The 25,471-nt window shown below is 40.7% G+C and overlaps 1 protein-coding gene across 1 annotated transcript in view; it reads left to right on the forward strand.

The window, feature by feature from the left end:
• Positions 1-17,071, forward strand: part of WDR36 (WD repeat domain 36) — a 36,216-nt gene extending 19,145 nt beyond the window's left edge. Inside the window, exons 14-23 of the mRNA XM_069880478.1 lie at positions 729-894; positions 1,163-1,271; positions 2,979-3,058; positions 6,821-6,928; positions 8,056-8,153; positions 9,642-9,784; positions 10,384-10,500; positions 10,724-10,805; positions 12,981-13,168; positions 15,270-17,071. Coding sequence (XP_069736579.1) covers positions 729-894; positions 1,163-1,271; positions 2,979-3,058; positions 6,821-6,928; positions 8,056-8,153; positions 9,642-9,784; positions 10,384-10,500; positions 10,724-10,805; positions 12,981-13,168; positions 15,270-15,419 — 1,241 coding nt within the window. The 3' untranslated portion in view covers positions 15,420-17,071. The remainder of the gene's footprint in view (positions 1-728; positions 895-1,162; positions 1,272-2,978; positions 3,059-6,820; positions 6,929-8,055; positions 8,154-9,641; positions 9,785-10,383; positions 10,501-10,723; positions 10,806-12,980; positions 13,169-15,269) is intronic.
• The last annotated feature ends 8,400 nt before the right edge of the window (positions 17,072-25,471 follow it).

Here is a 25,471-nt window from a genome sequence, read left to right on the forward strand (position 1 = left end):
CTTTAATGGTTGTGTACACAGGTATTTCATGTCATGTACCCTCATGTACTTTTGCTGTTGATTTATAAGTCTGCAGTTGCCCTCATGACATGTTTTGGTTTTGGTTTTTTGGTGTATGCTTAGACCTTACTGTTTTTCTAAAAGCTATCCCTCTATTAAGCAAACATGAACTGATCTCCTGATTACATTATTGCTTAACAGGGGGATGAATTTTACAAGGATGGTTACTGGCTAGTAACCTGAGGCATAGATTAAGGAACAATATTGATCGAAAAAAGCTATGCTTTACCTTTATGCTGCAGTATAGAGTAGCCTAGGAAAACTCACAGACTTTGTGCCAAAGCTGAAGTTGTAAATGTTTCTGGAGTGATCAGACCTGCTGAAAGCATTCTGTAAGTGACTCAAAAAGTCTCTGAAATCTCAAAAAATTAAAAAAAAAGTCCCCAACTGAAAGCAGAAATAAAAGCTTATGAAACTTCAGTTGCTCACAACTTTTGTATTGTATTCTACGTGCTTACTTGAAGTCAGTTGGTTTCTGTACTGTACTGATGAAGAAACTTCTGATATTTTGAGTAGTCTTGTCCAGTGGCTTTAGAATTGCTTGTCACATAATTACTGCTCATACAGTGTAGTTGGGTGAAGACATAGAGAATAGTGTTTGGCGTTTTGCTTATTTCTATGATGTGTTTAAATTCTGAATTATAGTTTTCATTTCCCTTGATTTGCAGCACATGACGGGGCAATCAGAGGGCTAGCAGTGGATGGATTAAACCAGCTGGTAATCACAGCTGGTAGTGAAGGATTAATTAAATTTTGGAAATTCAAAACTAAAGATCTAGTTTACTCCGCTGAGCTTTCTTCTTCTCCAAGTGTAATTCTGCTTCACAGAGACAGGTAGGAAACTGAAGCTATTTCGTGTGCCTATTGTGTTGCTGTACCTGTGTATGTGTAGGATGGCAAACAAAAATTCTATTTAAGTTTATTCTGGTGATTTATAATACAAGTGACTACTAGTTGATGAAACAAAATGGCTACAAGAAATTGTATTAGACTGAAGGGATGTAATACTGTTTATCTTAGGATAAAAGATTTTTGTAGGATGTCAGTTTTATTTTCTGTCTCTTGAGGATTTACTATCATATGTGCTAACGATTCTTGACAGTGGTATTCTGGGAATTGCCTTTGATGACTTCAGTATTAGCGCTTTGGATATAGAAACCAGAAAGATTGTCAGGACGTTCTCTGGACATCATGGACGGATTAATGACATGGTAATTTGTTAACGCATTTTCTGTAGCGTGTAACATATACAAATACATAATTCATTTTAAAGATGGTGGATTTTTCTGTGTATGCTAAGTCAGTGTGTTTAGCTGTGAATAAATAAAGTTGCAGTTCAGCTCTACAGGAGTTTTGGTCATGTTAGTTTAAAATGTATAGTATTCAAGTGATAACATATTTTTTGTGTGCTTTGGGGTTTAAATGTAATTTTGCAAAGCGCTAATTTTGGGTTTAACAAAATAAGACATTTGGAGTAATGAAAACTGCATTGAGGAGCAAAATTGTGCAACAGCCTTAACTGTATATATAGAAAAGATAAGCCAGCTAGATAAAAGGCGTAAACAGATCATAGAATCATAGAATCAACAGGTTGGAAAAGACCCACTGGATCATCGAGTCCAACCATTCCTATCAAACACTAAACCATGTCCCTCAGCACCTCATCCACCCGTCCCTTAAACCCCTCCAGGGAAGGGGACTCAACCACCTCCCTGGGCAGCCTCGGACAGGGACCAATGACCCCTTCTGTGAAAATTTTTCTCCTAATGTCCAGCCTAAACCTCCCCTGGTGAAGCTTGAGGCCATTCCCTCTCGTCCTGTCCCCTGTCACTTGGGAGAAGAGCCCAGCTCCCTCCTCTCCACAACCTCCTCTCAGGTAGTTGTAGAGAGCAATGAGGTCTCCCCTCAACCTCCTCTTCTCCAGGCTAAACACCCCCAGGTCTCTCAGCCGTTCCTCGTAAGGCCTGTTCTCCAGCCCCCTCACCAGCTTTGTTGCTCTTCTCTGGACTCGCTCCAGAGCCTCAACATCCTTCTTGTGGTGACGGGCCCAGAACTGACCCCAGGATTCGAGGAGCGGTCTCGCCAGTGCCGAGTTCAGAGGGAGAAGAACCTCCCTGCACCTGCTGGTCACGCCGTTTCTGATCCAAGCCAAGATGCCATTGGCCTTCTTGGCTACCTGGGCCCCTGCTGGCTCATGTTCAGTCGCTGTCAACCAACACCCCCAGGTCCCTCTCCTCCAGGCAGTTTCCAGCCAGACTTCTCCTACTCTGGAGCTGCTCAGGGTTGTTGTGCCCCAAGTGCAGGACCCGGCATTTGGCCTTGTTAAACCTCCTGCCGTTGGTCTCAGCCCATGGATCCAGCCTGTTCAGATCCCTTTGGAGCCTCCGGACCCTCCAGCAGATCAACACTTCCACCCAACTTAGTGTCGTCCGCAAACTTGCTAAGGGTGCACTCGATGCCTTCATCCAGGTCATTGATAAAGACATTGAACAGGGATGGACAGATCTGACATTATGTAATGAACTGTTAATTCCTTATTTTGCATCATGTGTAATGGTGCTTTGTAGTGTTCATTGAAGTAGTTTTTAGCTTCTGATTTAATTCTAAGTGCTAGTAAGTAAGTATTTATTTGATTTCTTTAATTTTACACTCAGTGGTTTTTACAGTTAACCTAAAAGCAATGAGTAAAGTGCTTTTAGTAGGAGCCAGGTGTATCCTGTGTCATATTTAAATGTGTTCTGAAATATCTTCCATTTTTTCCCTTTTCTCATTTCCAATAAGGTGGTCTCAGATTTAGCATATGGCCAGACCGTTTCATCCTAGTGTCAGGGAGCAATCTAATCTTGAACTGCGTAAACAGGACCTCTTGTAGGGACTGACTTCTTAGTTGTGCCATTGAATTGACTGCTTTATTTTAGACTTTCAGTCCTGATGGTCGTTGGCTAATAACTTCATCGATGGACTGTACCATTAAGACGTGGGACCTTCCCTCGGGATGGTGAGTCAGTGTAAAATTATGTAGCAGAAATTTGTTATAATCCTCTTTTTGTATGTTAAGTTGTAAAAAGCCTTCTGGCTTGAGTGTTTGTCACCAACCTGTACTAAGCGATGTTGAAAGTTGTACATGGTGTAACAACCCAGTACCTAGTATTTCAGTTGTGTGCGATGCTAGCATTATGTGCCTTTTTCTGCTTGTACACAATAACAGTGTCCTGAAGCTGCAGTGATGAAGCCTGGAGTTTTCATGTGGTGTAAATGAGTGTGAATTTGTTCTTTGTCTGGAAGCAGCAGTATAATTTAAATGACAAGAGATTATTTAAGTTGAACTACTTTATGAATGCTTCAGCATATCACTGAATTATAGAATGGTTTGAGTTAGAAATGACCTTCAGAGATCTAGTCCCACGCCCTGCCATGGGCAGGGACATCTCTCACTAGGTCAAGTTGCTCAAGGCCCCATCCATCCTGGCCTTGAACACTTCCACGGAGGGGACACCTTGTTCCAGTGTCTCACAACCCTCATTGTAAAAAATGTCTTCCCAGTCTAAGCCTGCCCCCTTTCAGTTCAAAACCATTGCGCCTTATCCTGTTGTTACAGGCCCTTTTAAGAAGTCTCTCAGTCTTTCTTAGAAGCCTCCTTTAAGTATTGGAAGGCCTCAAGAAGGTCTCCCTGGGGCCTTCTGTTCTGAGTGGACAAACCTAACTGTCTCAGTCTGTCTTCGTAGGGAATGTGTTCCAGCCTTCCAATCATTTTCCTGCTCTTAACTTCATGTCTATGTTGTGCTGGGGGCCCTGGTGTTGAATGCACTTGGTTTTGTAAATACAAGCTTGTTGTCACATTAATTTTAGCAACACAATAAGGCCTTATTTCAGTCATATTTTTCATCTGTGCATGCTTGTAACTGCCAAAAATTGTCTTCTATGATCCACTGTGAGTTGTCTTCTCCCGGAATGAAATTCAGCCAAGAATTACACAAGTACACGCAAGAAGTTCAGGGACCCATAAAAAATAGGCTGAAAAGTAACTTGGAGTGCTGCCAGTGCACGCTTTTAGCAGCACATCAGCTAGATTTTTTTTTTTTTTTCTCCCAGTAGCTTAAAGTAGTCCTACGTAGTGTGCAGCTGTGGTCATACCTGGGACTGAATGGTTTCCCTTGGATTGACTGTTTTTGTTGATGTGGTTTAGTAAATAATATTCTGTACTGTATGTTTTAATACAAAAGGTTTATTGGATCTTGAGCAAACAGTTGGCCTATTCTTACATGGTGAATGCACTAGTCTAACATGGGACAGGATGGATCGTAACTATCTCCTGTCCAGACTGCATTTGGTCTTCCTTTTTGTAACGCCCCTCCCAAAATCACATGCCTACAAAAAATTGCGTCGTTAGTTATCAAACTTCAGAAATGTTACTTGCATCTTTTATTTCTTGAATAACATAACGCTGCATTAAGTATCCGTTCATACTGTTTTTTAAAAGCAATCTTGCAGTAGCTCTTGTTTGCATGTTACACCTAAGTAGATATTTTGTCTCTCCAAGTAGCTGCAAGAAATTCTGGTCAAGCTGAAATCTAGGCAGGTAAATGACAAACTCTGTTTGTGAAAGTAATTCGGTAAAATTATTCTTCCAGAATTTAAAAGGAAAGTTATTCCCATAGCTACAGGCAAAGGAATGTATTTAAGAGGAAAAAGAATTTTTAATAAAAAGCCAGATACTCGATTTACTTCTGCTGTGGTATATTTGTTCATAAATAGAAAAACTTAATTGTAAACTGTGTATTCTAAAGACTCAGCTTTGATATTGTCTTTTTAAATGGATGGAAAACATGTTTTTAGATTAAAGTCTTGTGTTATAAAAAGTATCATCTGACTTTAATAGATGTCATACCATTTACTTACTGAGTTTTTACTTGGGAATTGCTGCTTAACTGTCCTTATATAATGTGAGTGCTCCTAGTTCACGTTTTTTATGTAGGCCTTTTTGAGAATTCATAAAAAAATTACAGATTTGTGTAGACAATTACAAGCAGGAACCTTGTTGTCACACAGATTTTTCTTTCTGCAGTGCTGCTTGCATAGATAAATTAAGGAATCAAGGATACAAGCTGACTGTTTATAGTTTGGATGGAGTCCTTGAGGTAGAATGATGGAAGAAATAGTGTTGACGTTGTGAGCTCAGCAATTTTGTACTTCCCATTTGTCTCCAGTGTCTTCACATTTGAAGTTAAGCAAGAACTGTAAAGGTGAATGCCTTTAGCCCCTAGGCAGGATTCATTTAGCGTTGACTATTTTGTGTAAATTTTTTACTATGGTAGATTGGTATCACCCCTTCCCCTCCCAGTCTGTACTTTTGATCATGATTTAAATTCAGTAAGCAGAAAAAAAATTATTTTAGTGTTAACCTTTTGTTTTGCAGTTCTTCCTTTATTGAACAGTATTTCTCGCTTACTGTTAAGGATTTGGTAAAAGAATGGATTTGGAACTAAAAACTATTTTTGGCACATTTTTTAGCCAGTGTACGTTACATGCAAAATGCATCAGTGTAACTGATACGTGTCCTTTTACGTATGGGTTTAGCGTTTGTAAATGATCAATGGTATGGCTCTTGCCCAATTACTTTTTACTTGTAATGTGTGTTTAACAGTGTGCAGAAAGAATAAAACATACCATACAGGGGAAAAAAAAGGCTTTTAATTTTTAACATGGTTTGACAGACCATCACAGGAGTGCTCAGTACCTAAGAAAATACGTGCCCACAAGATTTTACATTTTGAACTGCTTTGTTACATCAGTATTTGTTGTACAGTTAGCAAACAGAACATGATGTAGAACTAGCTGCTCTCATCGCTACTCATTTTGCTTTTGATTTTGGTCTGTAAATGAGAACAGAGTATTCAAGCACTTGTTCTTTTGTTTCTCATGATGGAGTAGTTGTCAAACTCAATTGCTTCTTACAGTTTGAAGTAAGAGAAATTTATGTCCCCACAAGTGACAAGCAGTGTTATGAGCCCAGGCTTGAATGGAAGTCTACTAGGGTGTGCATCATTCAGGACTTGTGGCATCAGGCAAATGTGCCTTTTTAAAAAAAAAGTGGCTTATTGTTAAAACAGTGACATACCACTGAATATTTTAACTTCCTTTTTTATGTAGTGTTTTTTCATGTTCTTGCAATAGTGAAAGAAATGATCAAGGGATGGTATATCAGGTTGAAGACGTGGTAAAAACTGTTGCAGATAATAAGATTTTGCAGTGTACAGTTCAATCTTTGCTTTAGAAACACTAGGTCCTAGCGAGAACCAAGTGTATATGAAGGATCTTGAGAGAGAGAGAGAATCATCAGTTTTTAGCAGAGCATTAAAAGAGGAGGTCAGAGCAGCAAGGGACTGATTGAAAGTAAAAAATTTATGGCCACTGAAGAGGTTAAGTGTTAGGCATAAAGAGCTCAATACGGACAGGTGGTTCATTGTATTCTCTGCAGAATGTGGATGTCTTAAGGAGGTAGCATAAATGTATGAGCTTTATCTGATTTTAGAGAGTTTTAGAGGCGAGTGATTTGTTGCTCAGTGTCATTCATTTGCTAAGTCTGTGTGTCATATTTGAATACTTCTAATACAGTAGTTTGCACACGTAATTCCAGTGTCCTGCTTGCATTCAGTCGTATTTGTGTTGTAATTCAGATACGCATTGCTGAGAAGTTCATCTTGCTGAGAATTCCATTTCATCTTGCTGAGAATTCCATTTCTCTGTTTTCCCTCCTCAGCCTTATAGATTGTTTCTTGGTTGATTCTGCAGCTGTGAGCCTTACTATGTCTCCTACGGGAGATTTCCTAGCTTCAGCACATGTGGATGATCTTGGAATTTACTTGTGGTGAGTATGTAATATATCTTACTTCAACACAGAATTTCAGATGGGGAAGAAATCTTTTAATCACCTTTATGGCAAACAGAATCGTTCTGCAAAGTACCATCTCCAGGATTTTGTCTTCTCTGCTTCTAATTAAGACAAGTATTCTGTATTGTTGTGATTCTTACATCTTGAAACCTCTTGCAGTTAAGGTCTTTAGTCTTACAATTAAATTATGTCTTTCTTCCTAAATATTTATTTCATTCTCTAAAGAATTCCTTTCATGCCATTCCTAAAGTTTTTCTTCAACTCCACTGGGTGTTTTTTTTTCTTTCTCCACTTTTGAAAAGTTAGTGCCCGCATAGTGTTACTTTCTGAAGGGCTTTTCTTCCCGTCCTGGTAGACAATGTTGTCCGAGACTTCTGAGAAGAATCTGGAAGTTGCAATTTTTTCTGTTTGTTAATGATAGATCAGCCCTGATGTAAAAAATGCCTTAGTTCAATTTTCTCCTGATGGGGCTTTAAAGCAAATGACTGGCTACATCCAGTACTGAAGAAACACACCTTTTAAATGGTTTGGAGTTTTTGATAGATAGTTGCCTGTAGTTGTGCCTGAGGGGTGTTGCAATTGCTAGACCTTTCTGTGCTTAAGTAAAAGTACTTTATTGTGAATAGTGACAGAAGGTTTTGCCTAGACCTGGTTTATACTGACAGAAAAAAATCATTAACCAGAATGCACTGTGTGCATGTCCGAGACCTCAGGAAAATTTGCTAGGAACGCTATTCTGAAATTCTGTGAAAGCAGGATGAATCATTTATACTTGCATAATGTACTGTACATACTTAGTACAAAGCAAGCTTTTTAGAGTCCATTTTGCAATTAAAAGTAAATACAGTAACTGGTGATAATTGGAGTAATCGTACTTCATAATTGCATATGCATTAAATGTTCTTGGCAGTAATACTTGAGCATGACTTTTATGTTTCAGACTTTCAGATGACATTCATTGCTACATTTCATTTCTTTTTTACCTGGATTAGAACCTGATTGCTGTAGTGAATTAATATTAGGCTGCAGTAAAAATTGTGTCTACAATACTTGTTCCCATTCATCCAGAAATTGTCTTTAAAATGCCTGTGTTATTTTTTCAGGTCAAACCGTTCTCTGTATTCACTTGTTTCTTTACGGCCCCTTCCAGCGGATTATGAGCCTTCTGTGGTGCCACTCCCTGGCACCTGCCCTGTGCAAGGTAACCATCAGATGAAAGAGTATTTTATCTTCAGTTTGGTATTGTATTTCTGATAGAATATGGTTTGCTTTCTCTGTGAAAAATCATTGTGTTCTAGAATTCTTCCTCTGGATTTGCTTCTACCAGACAGTGCTTCTACCACTTTTGTCACACTTAATCATATGCTAATATTGTTTTCTGAAAACTAGTCATGGTTCTGTGTTTAGACATAAAGAATTACATGATGATCCCCATCTTCAAGGAGGTTTTGTAGGTAATAGGAAGCAAGTAGCACAGGTGTTTTTTTCTTTACCCCCAGACTTCTGTAAATACTTTTCTTTTTGACATCTGTGAGGCCAGTTTGAGATTAACATTACTGTCAGGCAGTGGGAAGGGGATTATTCTTTATTCCACTTCCCTCCAAGTCATTTGCCTGTGTGCCATGGTAGTTTAAACTGCCATTTCACTGCTGTATATTGTCTTATTGGCAAGAGAATTTGATTACCTTGACCTGCAATGTAGCTGTGCAAGATTCTCAGTGCAAGAAAAGCCTTAATTACATTTTGGATACGCTTGATAGAAACAGTTGTGCTTCTGAAGGCCTCTAGACGGAGATCTTGTCTGCCCAAGTTTACCAGTGCCTGCATTTAGATCTCCATCTGGAGGAGAAACATACCTAGTTACTGACCACATAAAAGAATGAGAAACATACTTGATGATGACTGCTTTATTAAGCACATACTTATTTTAGATACTTAAATTAGGGATACAGGATTTAATCGAAAAACTTTTAATGTTTTAATCTTTTAAACTGATCCTGGCTATATGCTTTAATTAACTTACTGTCTTCAGCAAGTGTAAAGTTCCTGTTAAGATGCTCAGTGTGTTTAATGGCTATGTTTCTTTGTTGTTCTAGGCTTTTCTCATTATGGTTTCAGCCATGTAATGTTTTGCAAAAAGGAGGGGAAAGTAGAAGTGTTTGGTGAAGTCCACATAATAAGACTAGGGAAAACCTAATGACAGACTGCATGTCTTCTCTTGTGTGATATTTTGCTTTAATGTTGATATTTTCTTCATTTTCATGTGCCACTTCAGTCATACCTACAAACTGTTTGTGAATGTTGTTGTAACCGAAAACTAAAATGGCTGTACATATTTTCTAACAGTTAACAAAATTTAAACATAATGCGTTGTTCTTCCTTTAGGACTTACCTAAATTGCTTTTATATTATTTCAACCAAAGTGGATAAATCTTGTTAGTCTTTAAAATCTTGTTTGTGCAAGTTTACGTTCTAGCTGTAATTGCAATTTAATTTTAATATTGCACAGGATTAATAAAGACTCTTTCTGTAGCTATCTAGCTATATGTTATTCTAGCACCCATACAGATATATATGTAGTAGTTATGCATGTACTTTTTGAAAACTGTATAATAAATCATGTTGGTTTAATTTTTTTTTTTTGAAAAAATAAGTATGCATGTTGACAAAAGGTATCTGTTCTTGAAAGATGTGGATGTGGCAGGAGATGAAGAAACATGTGATGAAATGATAGAATATGTCTCACCTGAGCAGCTGGGAGAGCAGCTGGTGACCCTTTCCTTATTACCGGAATCAAGGTGGAAAAACCTCCTCAGTCTTGATGTTATCAAGGTAATGGTTTTTTTTAAAAAGGAGGTAAAATAAGGTCTGTTTCTCCTGTAATATAGACCAGGAAGTTGTCTTTTGGGTGTTCAAGAAATCTTGAGACGGTGGAACTGTTTCATAACTTTTACTGTTACTATTTCTGCAACATGCAAAATAGTTTTCTGAAGGCAGATATTTCCATTTCAGTGCAGCCAATAAGTGGCTGTAAATCTGCTGTAGGTTATGCCTCGAAATCGCTGTTGGGCGTTCCTATAACTAGAAAAAAAAGGGGACACACACAAAAGAGTGCGGATACCTTTGCCCTTCTTCAATGAGCTGCATTTACCTAATCAGAAAATTTGATCCTGCTTTTCAGGTACTTTTCAAGATTTTGCAGTAAAAGACCATTATATGGTACTTTTTGTAATTTCTGGAATTTGGAAGAGAGGCTGTTCTTCTACACAGTAGCTTCGTATTTACCTCAGTTTACCTTACTTACTTACCATATTTACCTTACTTTTCAGTTAGTCCTTAGAGTTTTTGCAGTATTTTAAAAATGTTGATAAAGAAAAATCCCATATGCTCTTACTACGATGGTGATTTTAATTCAAATATCTACTTAACAGAAAAAAAATAAACCAAGAGAGCCACCGAAAGTTCCCAAGTCAGCCCCTTTCTTCATCCCGACAGTTCCTGGCCTTATACCCCGATATCTTGCTCCAGAACAAGAAAATGATACACAGGTAAACACAAGAAGCTACGTAATAGTTTTTATCTGATGTATTCCATAAGAAGATCTTAAATGCTTTTTAGTTCTCAGTAAAGTCTTTAAAATACCAGTTTTAACACATTTACATTAATTGTTTCTTTCTTAAAGTCTTTTATTCTGTCAGTAAGAAAAGAATAATTGAGATGTAAATTGTGTTTGCATATTCATGTACATTCTCTTTTACATTCGTGGTCTAGTCAAAGATAGTAAACCTTGGAGTACTGGCACAGAAATCTGATTTCTACATTCATCTTGAAGAAGCCTTGAGCACTAATGAATGTAAGTTACCAAGCTATTTCAGTAAAAATATAGCTGCTAATCATATTTGCATATCTCTTAGATTTCTGATGCATTTCTGATCTCTAATGTGGGAGCAAAAAATATGCATAATACAGTAGCAAAGGCAAAGAGGATGACCTTGTTATAAGAGCTGACTATTAAATAGACAGCCAATATAGATCAAAGATCTGTTGGTACTTCATCTTGCCTGCAGTACAGATCCCAGTTCTGGCTAAAACATCCCTAAGATTGTTAGATTTTTTTTTTGAGATTCTGATGATTTCACGCAGAAAAGGTGCTATGTATTTGTCATGTAGAAAGGAATGGAATGGTATGGTAAGGAATAGTCTGGTGATTCACTGAAATATGAAAACCATCATTTACCTAATGAGTTGATTTTCAAGTGCTACTTCACTAAGTGTTCAGCAAACTTAGAGCTTTAATTGATCGTTTTGTAATTTAAAGATTGCAAAGAAATAATTGATAAAAAATAAGCTGTTGGATTTCTTTTAACATTCAGTTAATTAGAAAGTGAAGTCACTTAAATTGCGTATAAAATGTACTGCTGTTTTCCCTGTTTAACTTGTGGTGCTACACAATCATTGAAATTCAGATTTTTGGAAATGAGTGCTACTATAACTGGCTTGTCAGGACAGTCACTAGTAGCTTGTCCACAAGACATTTCTGCTGGGAGTTTTTCTATCCCTCTTAAACTCTTTTAGGATGACCAGATTGCTCAAATGCATGTGAAACTTCCTGTGTGCAGGATTTTATTAATCTGTCACAAACAAGGTGTGGTTTTATGCTGAGTTTTTAGTATTTCAACTGGTAGTATTCTATTAAGCTGCTTCAAAGCTACTCAAAGGGTGAAACACCAGGTGAACATTTAAAAACCTAAACAAGCACCTAGAGGCTGGCTGTACTAGGAGGCAGCTACACACCGTGTTGCATTGTAGTAGTGGTCCGAGGGGCCTCCCTCCGGCCACGTTGCTGCTGGAAGGCAGGTGTGCTCCAGGGTCTGTGCTCTAGTCCCAATCCAGGGAACCTGTTGATCCGGACTCAGGAAGCTGCTGGAGTGTAATATGGCTCTATGCTTGCTAGTTTACAAGCATCTCTTCTAAGAGTGACTAGGCTATGCAACTAATAGGAGTATCCCAGAAGCCATCGTAGCTTACCATTGGGATGCAGACAGAGATTTGTACCTCGCATCAGGACGGTGGAACATAAGATTGAACTGGGCACTTTTTCCATATCTTATGTGTATCAACTTCACAGCATTTTCCGTGCTTCTTTTTTTTTTGTTAACAGCGCAGAAGTGAGTTAATGCATCTGTTTAGTACTTTAACGTTTTAAAAAACATTTAGTTCTATAATATTTAAAAAAAAGACTAGCTAATGATTTTCATTGTTGTGCTTCCTAGCAAGAGAAATTTTAATTAAAAGACATCTTACCAACAGCTGTGTTTGCAACCATATATATTATTAATTCTACATCTTCAAAGCAAATGGACGGAATTCTCAAAGATCAGGTGGGATGGTAGAAATCCTGAGGAATAATGTTTGTGGAGGGGAAGGAAGAGTTTGTAAATTATATGTATATCTACCAGGGAAAAGATTTCCCTTATCTCACCACCTGCCAAGTGCCAGGAAGGGCAGGAGGAATTACTTTAACAGAAGTAATAATTACCTTAGATGCACCAGAATATCCTCAATTTAGGTCAATAAGGATATCAATAAGGATAAACACTGTAAAGTTTCCTAGTAAAAGTAGTACCCTGTCTCTTCTAGAATGTATTTGCAGTGAGATCTTGATGTCCAGAGTATGTAGGTTCTTTTTGTCAAGAGATGTAAAACGACGATGTTATGTGGTTGATAAGAAATTTTGTTCAGGTTAAAAGACAGAAATGGCGGGAAGGGGAGAGATAAAAATATAAATATGTTGCTTGTGTTTTTCATGGTCTTTTTCTCTTATTAGAAAAGTGGTTCTCTATAGTTTGTGATGGGATGGTATGTTAAAGGCAAGGTGGCATTTTGTGGAAAGCTAAAAAGGAAGGAAGCAGTAGAAACACAGAGCCAGTGCTTAAGAATTTTGGAATAAACCTGTGTGTTTGAAGGATCTGTAAGATTTTTTTGTGCAAATGTTACTGATAATATATCCCTCAATGTTTTAACACAGATACAGCTCCACTTAACTTACTGAAAGGTTTGGGACCTTCCAACATTGAGATAGAGCTAAGGGGTTTGGCTCCTGAAGGTGGTGGCTCCATGGAGGTGATGCTAAGCTTTTTGAGAATGATTGGGGTGATGCTGAACAAGAAGTACAACTTCGAACTTGCTCAGGCATACCTTGCACTGTTTATAAAGGTAATAACTTCAATGTAAAATTTTGTGTTGGTCTTGTTCAGATGATGGTTGTCCAATAAAAAGAAGTAAATTGTCTTCTTAGAATAATTATCTTAAGTGATAATGGCCTCAAGCGCTGCCAGGGGAGGTTCAGGCTTGACATCAGGAAAAATTTTTTCACAGAAAGGGTGATTGGTCCCTGGCAGAGGCTGCCCAGGGAGGGGGTTGAGTCCCCTTCCCTGGAGGGGTTTAAGGGCCGGGTGGACGAGGTGCTGAGGGACATGGGTTAGTGATTGATGGGAAAGGTTGGACTCCATGATCCAGTGGGTCTTTTCCAACCTAGTTGTTCTGTGATTTTTAAGAAAAAAACAAAAACAACATGTAGATGGTTTTAAAATGATAATTGAACAACTCCTAAAACTTGCAAACCCAGATATTGTGAAGAGGACAGGTTTTATTTGAGTATTAATTACTTAAAATTGTTTTTATTTCTTCTAACATACCTACCTTTTTATTGGTTATTAGTTGCTAAGATATGATATGCTGTGCCTTAAGAAAGAAAATAATTCAGTGCACAATGTTTGAGGAAGTAAAATAGGCATCTTGTTGGATTTACCATGCGATACTACAAGCTCAACTTTTACTTCCCATGTCAGTTGGCTGGCTTTCTTCTTTTACCTGTAAGAGGGGCATGGTTTAGAGATTGGTGGGAATGGTTGGACTCGATGATCCAGTGAGTCTCTCCCAACCTGGTGATTCTATGATTCTGTGATCCTAACTGTCACAGACCTAATGAAATTATTCCAATGTGTGTGGAAGTCAGAAAGTTTCTGTGGTAGAATACATTAACATTTATTCACAAAGAGAGAAGATTGAAACTCTTCAGGTGTACACATGCTTACCTTGACAAGATACTGTGTTTTATGAAACTGTAAGAAAGCAATCAATTACAGTTTACTAGAAAAAGTTGTGGTAAACATTCAGACGCATGTAATATTGTGTATCTGATGGAATATTTCTTAAAGCAATATGACGGGGATTAGTTTTAAAGACGCGGTGTAATGCTGGACCATATGACTTGCTCTTTTCCTTTTTAGTGGGGTTAAGTAGAATCTATGGGGCAACTTCCACACGAAAAAGTAGTGCAGACAACAAGGAGTAGATCTGTAGAGTAAAACACAGGTCTTGACAAAAAGCCACTGGTGAATGAATATCAGGTCTATTTATTATTATCCTGATTTTTATTAGTCTGGTCCTGTGGACTGTATATGTTTAATAGTTGCAATATTGAATGTTAGAATTTGTATGTCTATTTAAGTTTCATAGAAAAGACATCTAGTTCTTGCAGGGTAGGTTGTGGACAGCGACGTAATTTGCCTGAGAAACGTACTCTTGGTCTGAAGTGCAGTAGAATACTATAAACTCAGTCTGTGATATATGAACAGCAGTATCTTCTGTTGTACGTTCCAAGTAAAACAGCTCTGAGCTTAGCAAGGCCCCTAGATTGAAGTTGTAGCCTGGAGAATAACAAGTTCCATCCATTAAGTGGTAATAATATATTGCCTCTTCACAAGATTGAGAAGTTTATTTTCTTTATGCTTTGCTAAGGTTACTGTTTATTACACAGAGACACATCATCTCCCGGTACCACTGTAGAGTGTGCTGGCATCATTCTTCTTGCCTTATGCAGCATGCGTTATTGAAGTACTAATACTGATTGACCTAGGGGCATCTCTTTAGCCTTTCTAGTGGAAAGAGGAATTTGTGATACCGGTTGGAAAGTGGAAAAAGTTACCCTCTAGAGAAGTATGTTATTAGGATAGATTCAGCAGCAGGAGGCAGAAGATCTAGTAAAGCAGTAATGTATGTAAGAAGTTTTTCTGCTTTATCTTATGTAATATATATGTAGAAGCAAAATAAGTTGTAAAAGACTATCAGGAGGGGAGGCAGCATTAAGTAGACGGAATTAACTGAAGGGAGAGTCCTTCCCTTCCCTGGGATGTTCCTGAAAGTGAAGTATTGGAATTGAGTAAACAGATTGTTATTGTTATTAGTATTATTGTTGTTGTTGTCGTCATTATTATCTGTATTTGTTTCACTAATGACTTGTTTTCATTTTCAGTTACATCTTAAGATTCTCTCATCTGAGCCAAACCTATTGGAAGAAGTATCCAGGTTGTCAACACAACTCCAAGAAACTTGGATTCATTTACAGTCTCTCTTCAACCAGAGTCTATGTGTGTTAACTTATATGAAAAGTGCTTTGCTGTAAAATACACAAGAGTTTTGTAGACATAAAATTCCTGTCAGGATAGCAGTACGATTTATTACCAAAACTACAGGATTCTGGGGATTATACTGGGACTTCTGGTGCTCTGTTTTATACATCTGTGTAGGGCAAATTATTTTAGAACATGTGTAAGTGCGTATTTTTATTCACTCCAGTTGGAGCAAAAAGTAATGGGTGTGGCTTAAATATTCATGTTGGTTTACTTAGTGCTGTCGGTGAACAAAAAGAACAAACAGTTGGATAGCTATATAGGTAATGTGGTTTGTTACTTTATGCTTCCATGACCGAAAAAATGGGAATGTCATTTCTGTGCAGGAGACCAAAACCTATCTTGTGCTTAATAAAAAATTATTGTTGATACAAAAATGATATAAAGTCTGAATTACTAACAGTAAATTAATATTAAAGCAAATTCATGTAAAAATTGCGTTCCTCTGCAGCCAGAGCACTTTTCCTAGGAAGTTTATAAAAATTAATTTTCTTCTCACTGTGGCAAACAGTGTTCACTGTTTTGCCTTGGACACCTGTATCAGAAAGCAAAGATTTCTAGCTGCACTAAAAATGATGGAACTTGAAAAAACTAAACTAAAGAACCCCACACGCTTTTTGTGGCCACATTTCTTCCTGTAAATTTGGAGGCTTAATCTTTCTAAAATTATAATTCTTAAGGAAATAAAGATAACCAGAATAAAAGTTTTGAGTTGTGGGGAATTTTTCATTGAATAAGCTGTTATTTTTATTAATTGACATCTAAGTTTCAAATAATAAGGTTTTGGCAGCATTTGGGAGCTCATGAATGAAATTATCTTCAGCTTTGCTGTTTGAAGGTACTGCCCCACAGCAGAATCTCCTGTATAAGGCCTTTCCTCTATTTCACATGCTTAGGCTACAAGCACAGACTAATACAAATGTATGCAATTTTTATGAGAAAACATGAAAGATGCATTCATTGCATTTGGCCTAGGACTGAAACAGCAGCATGATTTTGCTATTCTGTACATATAATATTTTTCTTTTAATGCCATCACATTATGGAACTCTTTCTTTCATGTATCCTGGAATAAATTATCTGCAAGCATGTCCAAGCAGTATAGACTATGAAATACTGCCTAAAACAAGTGACAATTCCACACGTATCATGAGGTCAGCAACACTTTTGCTGCTCAGATTTGCAAGAAAAGTTGTCAGGGTTATCAAAGGAGTGCAGAGGTGATGAGAAGTCAACTTTTACAGCTTGTCTGTGGTGTTCTGGTAGTTACCTATAACTTTGACTCCTGTTAAAGCTTGAAGTGAACAAAGACATGTTATGGAAGTTTACAGACTGTTGCATTCTAGCCATTTAGGCCCGAGTCATGGGAGTGATGTACACCTGAGTTCTTTTTTAATTAAGTTTACAACTGAGATTTAAGAAAATGCTTTGTACTGTAGAATGATTAGCTTCTGTTGATATGGTTCTCAAGAATCCCTTGCTCCATGGTTTCTTGAATGGATCTAAAGCAGATCCAAACTTCAATGTAATAAATGCGTAAGAGCCTTAGCTTATAGGTGTTACTGTAACTAATTTAGAAGACCTTAAAGAATAATGGTTTTGAACCAAGCCATTAGACTATTAAAAGATGGGTAAGTCAGTAGACGTAACAGTGGATAATGAACTTTCCTTTTGGACTCCATGATCCTGTGAGTCTTTTCTAACCTAGTGATTCTGTTGATTCCTCTTGGATCAGAGCAAAGCTTTGTCAAGTCTAGTGTTTTCCAGCTGGAGCAAGGAATAGAATCAAACGGTGCAGCAAACAGGTTATGTATAACGTGATCCTTTCTCAAGCACATCACACCAGCCTTCAGCAGACAACTATTTAGATACTTCATGACCCAGCTGTTTTCTAACAGTTGAGTTTAATATTCTGTGACAGACGTGTTTGTTCTCTGTGAGTTCACCTAATCTGTTTTAGAATGCATTTATCCTTCACAACATCCTGTAGTAATGGGACCTGCAATTTAATTAACTATTGAGGGAAGCAGTGTATTTCTGTTTGTATATCCAGACCTATCTTCTAATCTTGTATGCCCCTCCTACTTCTTAAATGTGAAAAATAATAATTGTGCTCTATTCTTCATGCTTCACTGTCTCTCTGCCACTTAGTAGTTGTGAAATGGTTTCTACATTTTACTGAGCATGCACGTGTGATTTTTCACTTGACATACGAGAACCTTCTTGAGGCACAGATGTTCCAGTCTATGTACAAGATTTGTAGAGTAGGGTTTTTTTCTTTTTTTTTATTTTCTGGACTATGATGTAATCAGGAGAAAAAATACATACTTAAGGGGCTGTTCTTCTTAAGCAGAACCAGCAAGTTAATTTCTGCTAATGTTTTATGTATAACATTGTTGACATAATATTTGCAGTCTGTGTTAATGCAGTTTATTACATCATACGCAGATGTGTTTTAAGTCTACCTAGAACACTTCAGTTGTTTCCTTCAGAAAATAGTCTTTAGATGATACCGATATCCTACCTCCTTTATTCTTTTGCCTTATCCCTGTGTTCCTGTGCTCCATTTTCACCATGATTATCTCTGCTCTTGCAGCTTCTGAGCACAGCTGCTCCTTTTATCAGCTGCTGTATACAACATTCCTGTCAAGTTAGGTCTCAGTGCTTCCACTATGTTCTTTTGACTGCGCTTTCCAGACAGATGTGATACTCATAGTTGTTTTGGCACCATAATAGTTGGACCTTGTCCCCTGTATTTGTTGCTGGCTAGATTCTGAATAGTGAAGGTTGCTCTTCTCTGAGCCAGAGGCCTTCACTACAATCTTTACTTAGCTTTTTCTTCCAAGTAAAAATAGAGTCATTATGAGAAAAAAAATGCAAGTGTGGAGTGGGAGTAAACAGGTGCAAATGTTTACACATTGCTCAGCAGCCAGCATAGACCACTGACTTGAAGCATTTGAGCATTTCAAATTAACAGTTCAATGTTTGCGCTTTGTGTGGTTCAAATTTTACTCCTGCTTCAAAAGAAATGTCAGGAAATGTCTCAAGTCTGTACAAATTGTCATCATGGAAGTGTTATTGTCCCAGAGTAAGGAAAATGGAAGATACTCACTTGCATTCTGTGAAGTAAAAAAGCCAAAGTATTTATTGGCGTATTTGTTGATGAATTGTGACTTTTTTTTTTTTTTAAATACTTTTTAAAAGATGAAGAATCCAATCAGTGCCTTACTTGATGTCAGCGCACAGATCATGCTTTATTTTTTCAATGGCTTTGCAGTGTGTGTTAAAGGAGAATTCTATGCTGTCATTAAGTGTCCTTGCATCTGTGCTTTTCTTTTTGTGAAGCAGTGATAAAGAGAGGAAAGAAAAATGAAAGACTAAATAACCAAGATCCTTCTGCCCTGGTGGTTACGTGTTCCCCAGAAGAACCGTGAGGTCTCTGATGCTCTATTGCACATCATGGAGCTTTGCTGGTTAGTGGTCCTCTCTGCAAGATGCATTTTCTCTACTCGTATGTGAGCTGCTTGTTCACCTAACAGTCCATGTGGCTCAGCGTAGGCACTTACTATTGCCCTGACTCTCCGGTGTGTTGAATGGACTGATGTGCAGCTCTGTGAGTGTTAATAGTGTCCGGTGTTAAGGGTCATCCCCTTCAAGGATCAGACTGCCTTGGTGATTGGCAGTTAGCTGAAATCACCCATAGAATATTTCAGAATAAGATAGATGATAATAATGTATTTGTAGTATCCTCACTCAGTTGCTCTGTTGGTAAAGGCTATGGTGGAAATAAACTTGCCTACTTCAATTAGGTTTAAAGGATTCCTTCATCCGGTGCTGTCCTGTAGCCAAGTTGCTAGTTGCTTACAGCTACACAGCTGAAGATCTAGCACTTGGTGTCTCCTGAGTTGCCCAGTGCTAGTTTCATAATAAGATGTGAATTTAGTAGCTCTTCCCATTTGTAGTTACTGCAGACTCTCCTTGACAGTTTTTCAGATTCACGTGTCTCAAAACTAGATGTGAAGGGGGAGGGGGTTGAGCCCAGGCTAGACAGGAACGAGCCCGGATGTGGGGAATTGGTGATTGGGAGAGGGTGCGCGGGCGAGGACCACCAGTACCTCACCGCACAAAAAGTGGGGGAGAACACACCTCGGGGTGCTAAGGGAGATGCAGGCACTCTGGTGTTAACTACTCCAGTTACCAGGCAGTTGGGAACGAACCCTGTTCCCTCTAGGAGGGCTGAAGGCTCGGCAGCTCAGCTGAAGTGCATTTACACCAATGCACGCAGCATGGGGAATAAGAAGGAAGAGCTGGAAGCTGTCGTAGGGCAAGGGGCCTATGATGTCGTTGCCATCACGGAAACGTGGTGGGACGACTCATATAACTGGAGTACAGCTATGGTGGGGTATAAGCTTTTCAGGCGGGACAGGAAGGGTAGGAGAGGAGGCGGGGTAGCCCTCTTTGTAAGGGAGGACTTGGACTCCATTGAGATGGATTGTGGCCATCAGGAGGTTGAGTGCCTGTGGGTCAAAATCAGAGGAGCCCACCAGAAGGTAGATTTTGGGATGGGAGTCTGTTACATACCACCCAGCCAAGGAGAAGCAGCTGAGGAGCTCTTCTATAAACAGCTGCGGTCAATCTCTAGATCGATGCCTCTCGTTCTGGTGGGAGACTTCAATCTGCCTGATATCTGCTGGGTGTACAACACAGCAGAAAGGAAGCAGTCTAGGAGGTTCCTGGAGTGCGTGGGAGACAACTTCCTCGCACAGCTGGTGAACCAACAAGGGAGGGTGCCCTCCTAGACCTGCTGTTGGTGAACAGAGAAGGCCTTGTAGGGGATGTGGCGGTAGGTGGACGCCTAGGACTAAGCGACCATGAGATGATAAAATTTTCTGTTCTAGGTGAAGTGAAGAGGGTGGTTAGCAAGACGGTAACATTAAATTTCCAGAGGGCAGACTTTGATCTCTTCAGCAGGCTGGTTGGCGAAGTCTCATGGGAGACAGTACTCAAGGGCAAGGGAGCCCATGAGGGCTGGGAGCTCTTCAAAGGGGTGGTCCTAGCAGCTCAGGAGAAAGCCATCCCCGTGGTCCGGAAAAAAAGCCGGCAGGGGAGAAAGCCAGCTTGGTTGAATAGAGAGATCTTGAGTGATATCAAGAAGAAGAGAAATGTTTATGGGCTCTGGAAGAAGGGACAGGCCTCTTGGGTGGACTACAGGAGGGAAGTGAGATTGTGTAGGGAAAAAATCAGAAGGGCTAAGGCTCAGCTAGAAATTGGATTGGCCAAGTCAGTGAAAGATAATAAAAAATCTTTCTACAAATATATAAATAATAAAAGGAGGACTAGGGAGACCATACAGTCCCTATTGGACGCAGAAGGAACAACAGTAACAGGGGATGAGGAAAAGGCTGAGGTACTTAATGCCTTCTTTGCCTCAGTCTTTAGTCGTAAGGAGGGTCGTTCCATCTGTGTACTAACCCAGGAGCTAGAGGAGCATAATGAGGCTCCCGTGATCCAAGAGGAGGTGGTCAGAGCCTTGCTAGCCCGACTGGACAGCTACAAGTCTATGGGGCCGGACGGGATTCACCCTAGGGTATTGAAGGAGCTGGCGGGTGTGCTGGCCAAACCCCTTTCCATCATCTTCCAACAGTCCTGGAAGACTGGGGAAGTTCCACTGGACTGGAGGCTGATGTTGTGCCCGTCTACAAGAAGGGTCGCAGGGAGCATCCAGGGAGCTCCAGGCCTGTCAGTCTGACCTCAGTGCCAGGGAAAGTCATGGAACAGGTGATCTTGAGTGCTACCATGATGCACATGCAAGAGAACCGGGTGATCAGGCCCAGTCCACACGGGTTCACAAAAGGCAGGTCTTGCCAGACTAACCTGATCGCCTTCTATGACAAAGTGACTCGGCTGCTGGATGAGGGAAAGGCTGTGGATGGATCTTCCTGGACTTCAGTAAAGCCTTTGACACAGTTTCTCCCAGCATTCTGCTTGAGAAACTGTCACCTCTGGGCTGGCCAGGCGCACACTCTCCTGGGTGGAAAACTGGTTGGCTGGAGGGCCCAGAGAGTGGTGGGAAATGGTGTGAAATCCAGCTGGAGGCCAGTGACAAGTGGTGTCCCCAGGGCTCAGTGCTGGGTCCAGCCCTGTTCAATGTCTTCATCAATGATCTGGATGAAGGCATCGAGTGCACCCTTAGCAAGTTTGCGGACGACACTAAGCTGGGTGGAAGTGTCGATCTGCTGGAGGGTCGGGAGGCTCCAAAGGGATCTGAACAGGCTGGACCGCTGGGCAGAGTCCAACGGGATGAGGTTTAACAAGGCCAAATGCCGGGTCCTGCACTTGGGGCACAACAACCCTGAGCAGCTCCAGACTAGGAGAAGTCTGTCTAGAAAGCTGCCTGGAGGAGAGGGACCTGGGTGTGTTGGTTGACAGCGACTGAACATGAGCCAGCAGGGGCCCAGGTGGCCAAGAAGGCCAATGGCATCTTGGCTTGGATCAGACACGGCGTGACCAGCAGGTCCAGGGAGGTTCTTCTCCCTCTGGACTCGGCACTGGTGAGACCACTCCTCGAATCCTGTGTTCAGTTCTGGGCCCCTCACCATAAGAAGGATGTTGAGGCTCTGGAGAGAGTACAGAGAAGAGCAACAAAGCTGGTGAAGGGGCTGGAGAACAGGCCTTATGAGGAGCGGCTGAGAGAGCTGGGGGTGTTTAACCTGGAGAAGAGGAGGCTGAGGGGTGACCTCATTGCTCTCTACAACTACCTGAAAAGACGTTGTAGAGAGGAGGGTGCTGGCCTCTTCTCCCAAGTGACAGGGGACAGGACAAGAGGGAATGGCCTCAAGCTCCTCCAGGGGAGGTTTAGGCTAGACGTTAGGAAAAAATTCTTTACAGAAAGGGTCATTGGTCCCTGGCAGAGGCTGCCCAGGGAGGTGGTTGAGTCACCTTCCCTGGAGGTGTTTAAGGCATGGGTGGATGAGGTGCTGAGGGATATGGTTTAGTGTTTGATGGGAACGGTTGGACCCGATGATCCGGTGGGTCTCTTCAACCTGGTGATTCTGTGATTCTGTGATTCTGTGAAAAGGATTTTGTAAACTTAGTGCCCTAAAAAAACCGTTACGACATTCCTGTCTTAGAATCAGCGATGTTCCCTACTCCTTTGGAAACGTTAGCGTTTCTCTGACATCGCTGGAACTGAAAAGTCGTAGCCTGTTGTGATGTGTCACGTCCATTCCTGTCACATGGGGCAAATTTTAAAGCCCAGGTAAATGTATTCTCAGGGTGTTGGGTTACATGTTCTGTTGAACTTAAGACCTGGTCACACAGGGTTGTGCAACTGCTTGTTGTTCGCATTTGAGATTAATCTTTATATTTGCCTCTTGCTTTGGGTTGATGAAAGGGTGAGGAATGACTGCCCAGTTCTCTTTGAAGAATTCTATTTCAGCAACATCAGAATGAACATAAGCTATTTCAGCAGTGCTTACGTCAGTACTCGGTTGAGGTGGTTTATTCATGGTGCTAGAGTAAACAGCATCGCCTGTACAGAAATCCCTGCAGCTTCCTTAGAACTGACGGCTGAGGATGACATCCTTCTGGTGCACATGGAATGGCAGAAATACTTGATGCCTTTTTTTCACTTCAGTCTTCACAGGCAAAGCCTACTTCCATTTTTCTGTGTGTACCAGCATCCTTTCTGAAGGAGAGGAGCTCTGTACAGTGGGGCAGCAATGGATTAGAAAGGCCTTAGAGCACAGTGCGCTGAAGTCGCCTTCTAACCATGGGACAGCACAGGATGATACAGAAATGCTGTCCAATACAATAGCGCTGCCTTTCAGCTATAAAAAAACGTTGTGATCAAGGAGATCCCTCGCAACTGGATTGGGGCTGTTACGCCCATTTTTCAAAAAGTTGGAGGATCCAGGGAACTATTGGTTGGTCAAAATTAACTTCGGTCTCCAGAATAATCACAGAGCATGTGCTGCATGTGCTTTTGGAATCCATCTCCAGTACACAATGGGCAAAACGAAGAGCAACCAGCAGGGAGCCATGAGGACAAATCATTGTTAACCAAGCTGGTTGCGTTGTAGGTTGAAATGGCTGGTTAGGTGGACAAAGTGTGATCTGTGAATGTAATGATAAAATTCAACACAAGTGTAACAGTATGTAATTAGAATCATAGAGTCGTAGAATCACCAGGTTGGAAGAGACCCACTGGATCATCGAGTCCAACCATTCCCATCAATCACTAACCCATGTCCCTCAGTGCCTCATCCACCTGTCCCTTAAACACCTCCAGGGAAGGGGACTCAACCCCCTCCCTGGGCAGCCTCTGCCAGGGACCAAGGGCCCTGCCTGTGAAAAATTTTTTCCTAATGTCCAGGCTAAATCTCCCCTGGTGGAGCTTGAGGCCATTCCCTCTCATCCTGTCCCCTGTCACTTGGGAGAAGAGCCCAGCTCCCTCCCCTCCGCAACCTCCTCTCAGGGAGTTGTAGAGAGCAATGAAGTGTCCCCTCAGCCTCCTCTTCTCCAGGCTAAACACCCCCAGCTCTCTCAGCCGTTCCTCATAAGGCCTGTTCTCCAGCCCCTTCACCAGCTTCCTTGCTCTTCTCTGGACTCGCTCCAGAGCCTCAACATCCTTCTTGTGGTGAGGGGCCCAGAACTGAACACAGGATTCGAGGAGCGGTCTCCCCAGTGCCGAGTCCAGAGGGAGAAGAACCTCCCTGGCCCTGCTGGTCACGCCGTGTCTGATCCAAGCCAAGATGCCATTGGCCTTCTTGGCCACCTGGGCCCCTGCTGGCTCATGTTCAGTCGCTGTCAACCAACACCCCCAGGTCCCTCTCCTCCAGGCAGTTTCCAGCCAGACTTCTCGTAGTCTGGAGCTGCTCAGGGTTGTTGTGCCCCAAGTGCAGGACCCGGCATTTGGCCTTGTTAAACCTCATCCCATTGGTCTCAGCCCATGGATCCAGCCTGTTCAGATCCCTTTGGAGCCTCCCAATCCTCCAACAGATCCACACTTCACAGAATCATAGAATCATAGAATCACAGAATCACCAGGTTGGAAGAGACCCACCGGATCATCGAGTCCAACCATTCCTATCAAACGGTGCTCTTTGATTAATTACCTACCTTTCCAAATCTCTAGCATTTGCAAAGGTTGTCTATCCACCCCAACAATCATCAGTAAAACTAAAATGTTTAAGTATCTTTAAGTCAAGTGAAAAGAAACATTAAGGCAAGCAAGTAAGCGGTACTTTCACGTTTTTCCTTTAGAAAATTAATTTTAAAAAAAAAGTACTGATAAAAATATACTTTTCTTAAAATATATCTCTGCAAGGAGTATAGCACTGTCTCTATCTCCTCCCATTGGCTAATGAGTAACTGTTCCAACAGCACATCTTGCCTAGTTGGCCTGTGGATCCTCAGTGTCAGGAAATAGTCCTTGCCACTCTCCAAAAGCTTGTTGGATTACCTGTGGTCTGCCACATTGCTCATTGAGGTATTTAAAGTCACCCATGAGAGCCAGGGGCTGCAACCATCTTCTTCTGGCTCTCTGCTGACTTCTCACAGACTGATAAAAAAAAGAAATGAAAAAGCCTAGTAAAATGGAAATCTCAGCTGATGAGTCTTATGATCAGTGACCAACGGGCTTGGGATTTCTGGTTTTATTGGTTTTTTTCTTTTTTCAAACTGGACTATTTTAACCACAGCATTTTGGGCAACATCCATTGTCCTGTATTCTTTTGATTCACCTACAGATAACAAAATGAATGTATACAAGACTTCAGATGTCCCACATTTTCATATTATGTTGGAAATTAATAATAATGATTCAGATAACTCCTCGGGTAATAAATTTCTGTCTCCATGGCATAAGCTAAGACCAAGCTTAGTGTCATCCACAAACTTGCTAAGGGTGCACTCGATGCCTTCATCCAGGTTATTGATAAAGACACTGAACAGGGCTGGACCCAGCCCTGAGCCCTGGGGACACCACTTGTCACTGGCCTCCAGCTGGAGTTAACTCCATTTCCCACCACTCTTTGGGCCCTCA

The sequence above is a fragment of the Phaenicophaeus curvirostris genome, chromosome Z (assembly GCF_032191515.1).
Source record: "Phaenicophaeus curvirostris isolate KB17595 chromosome Z, BPBGC_Pcur_1.0, whole genome shotgun sequence".
Classification (NCBI taxonomy): Eukaryota; Metazoa; Chordata; class Aves; order Cuculiformes; family Cuculidae; genus Phaenicophaeus; species Phaenicophaeus curvirostris.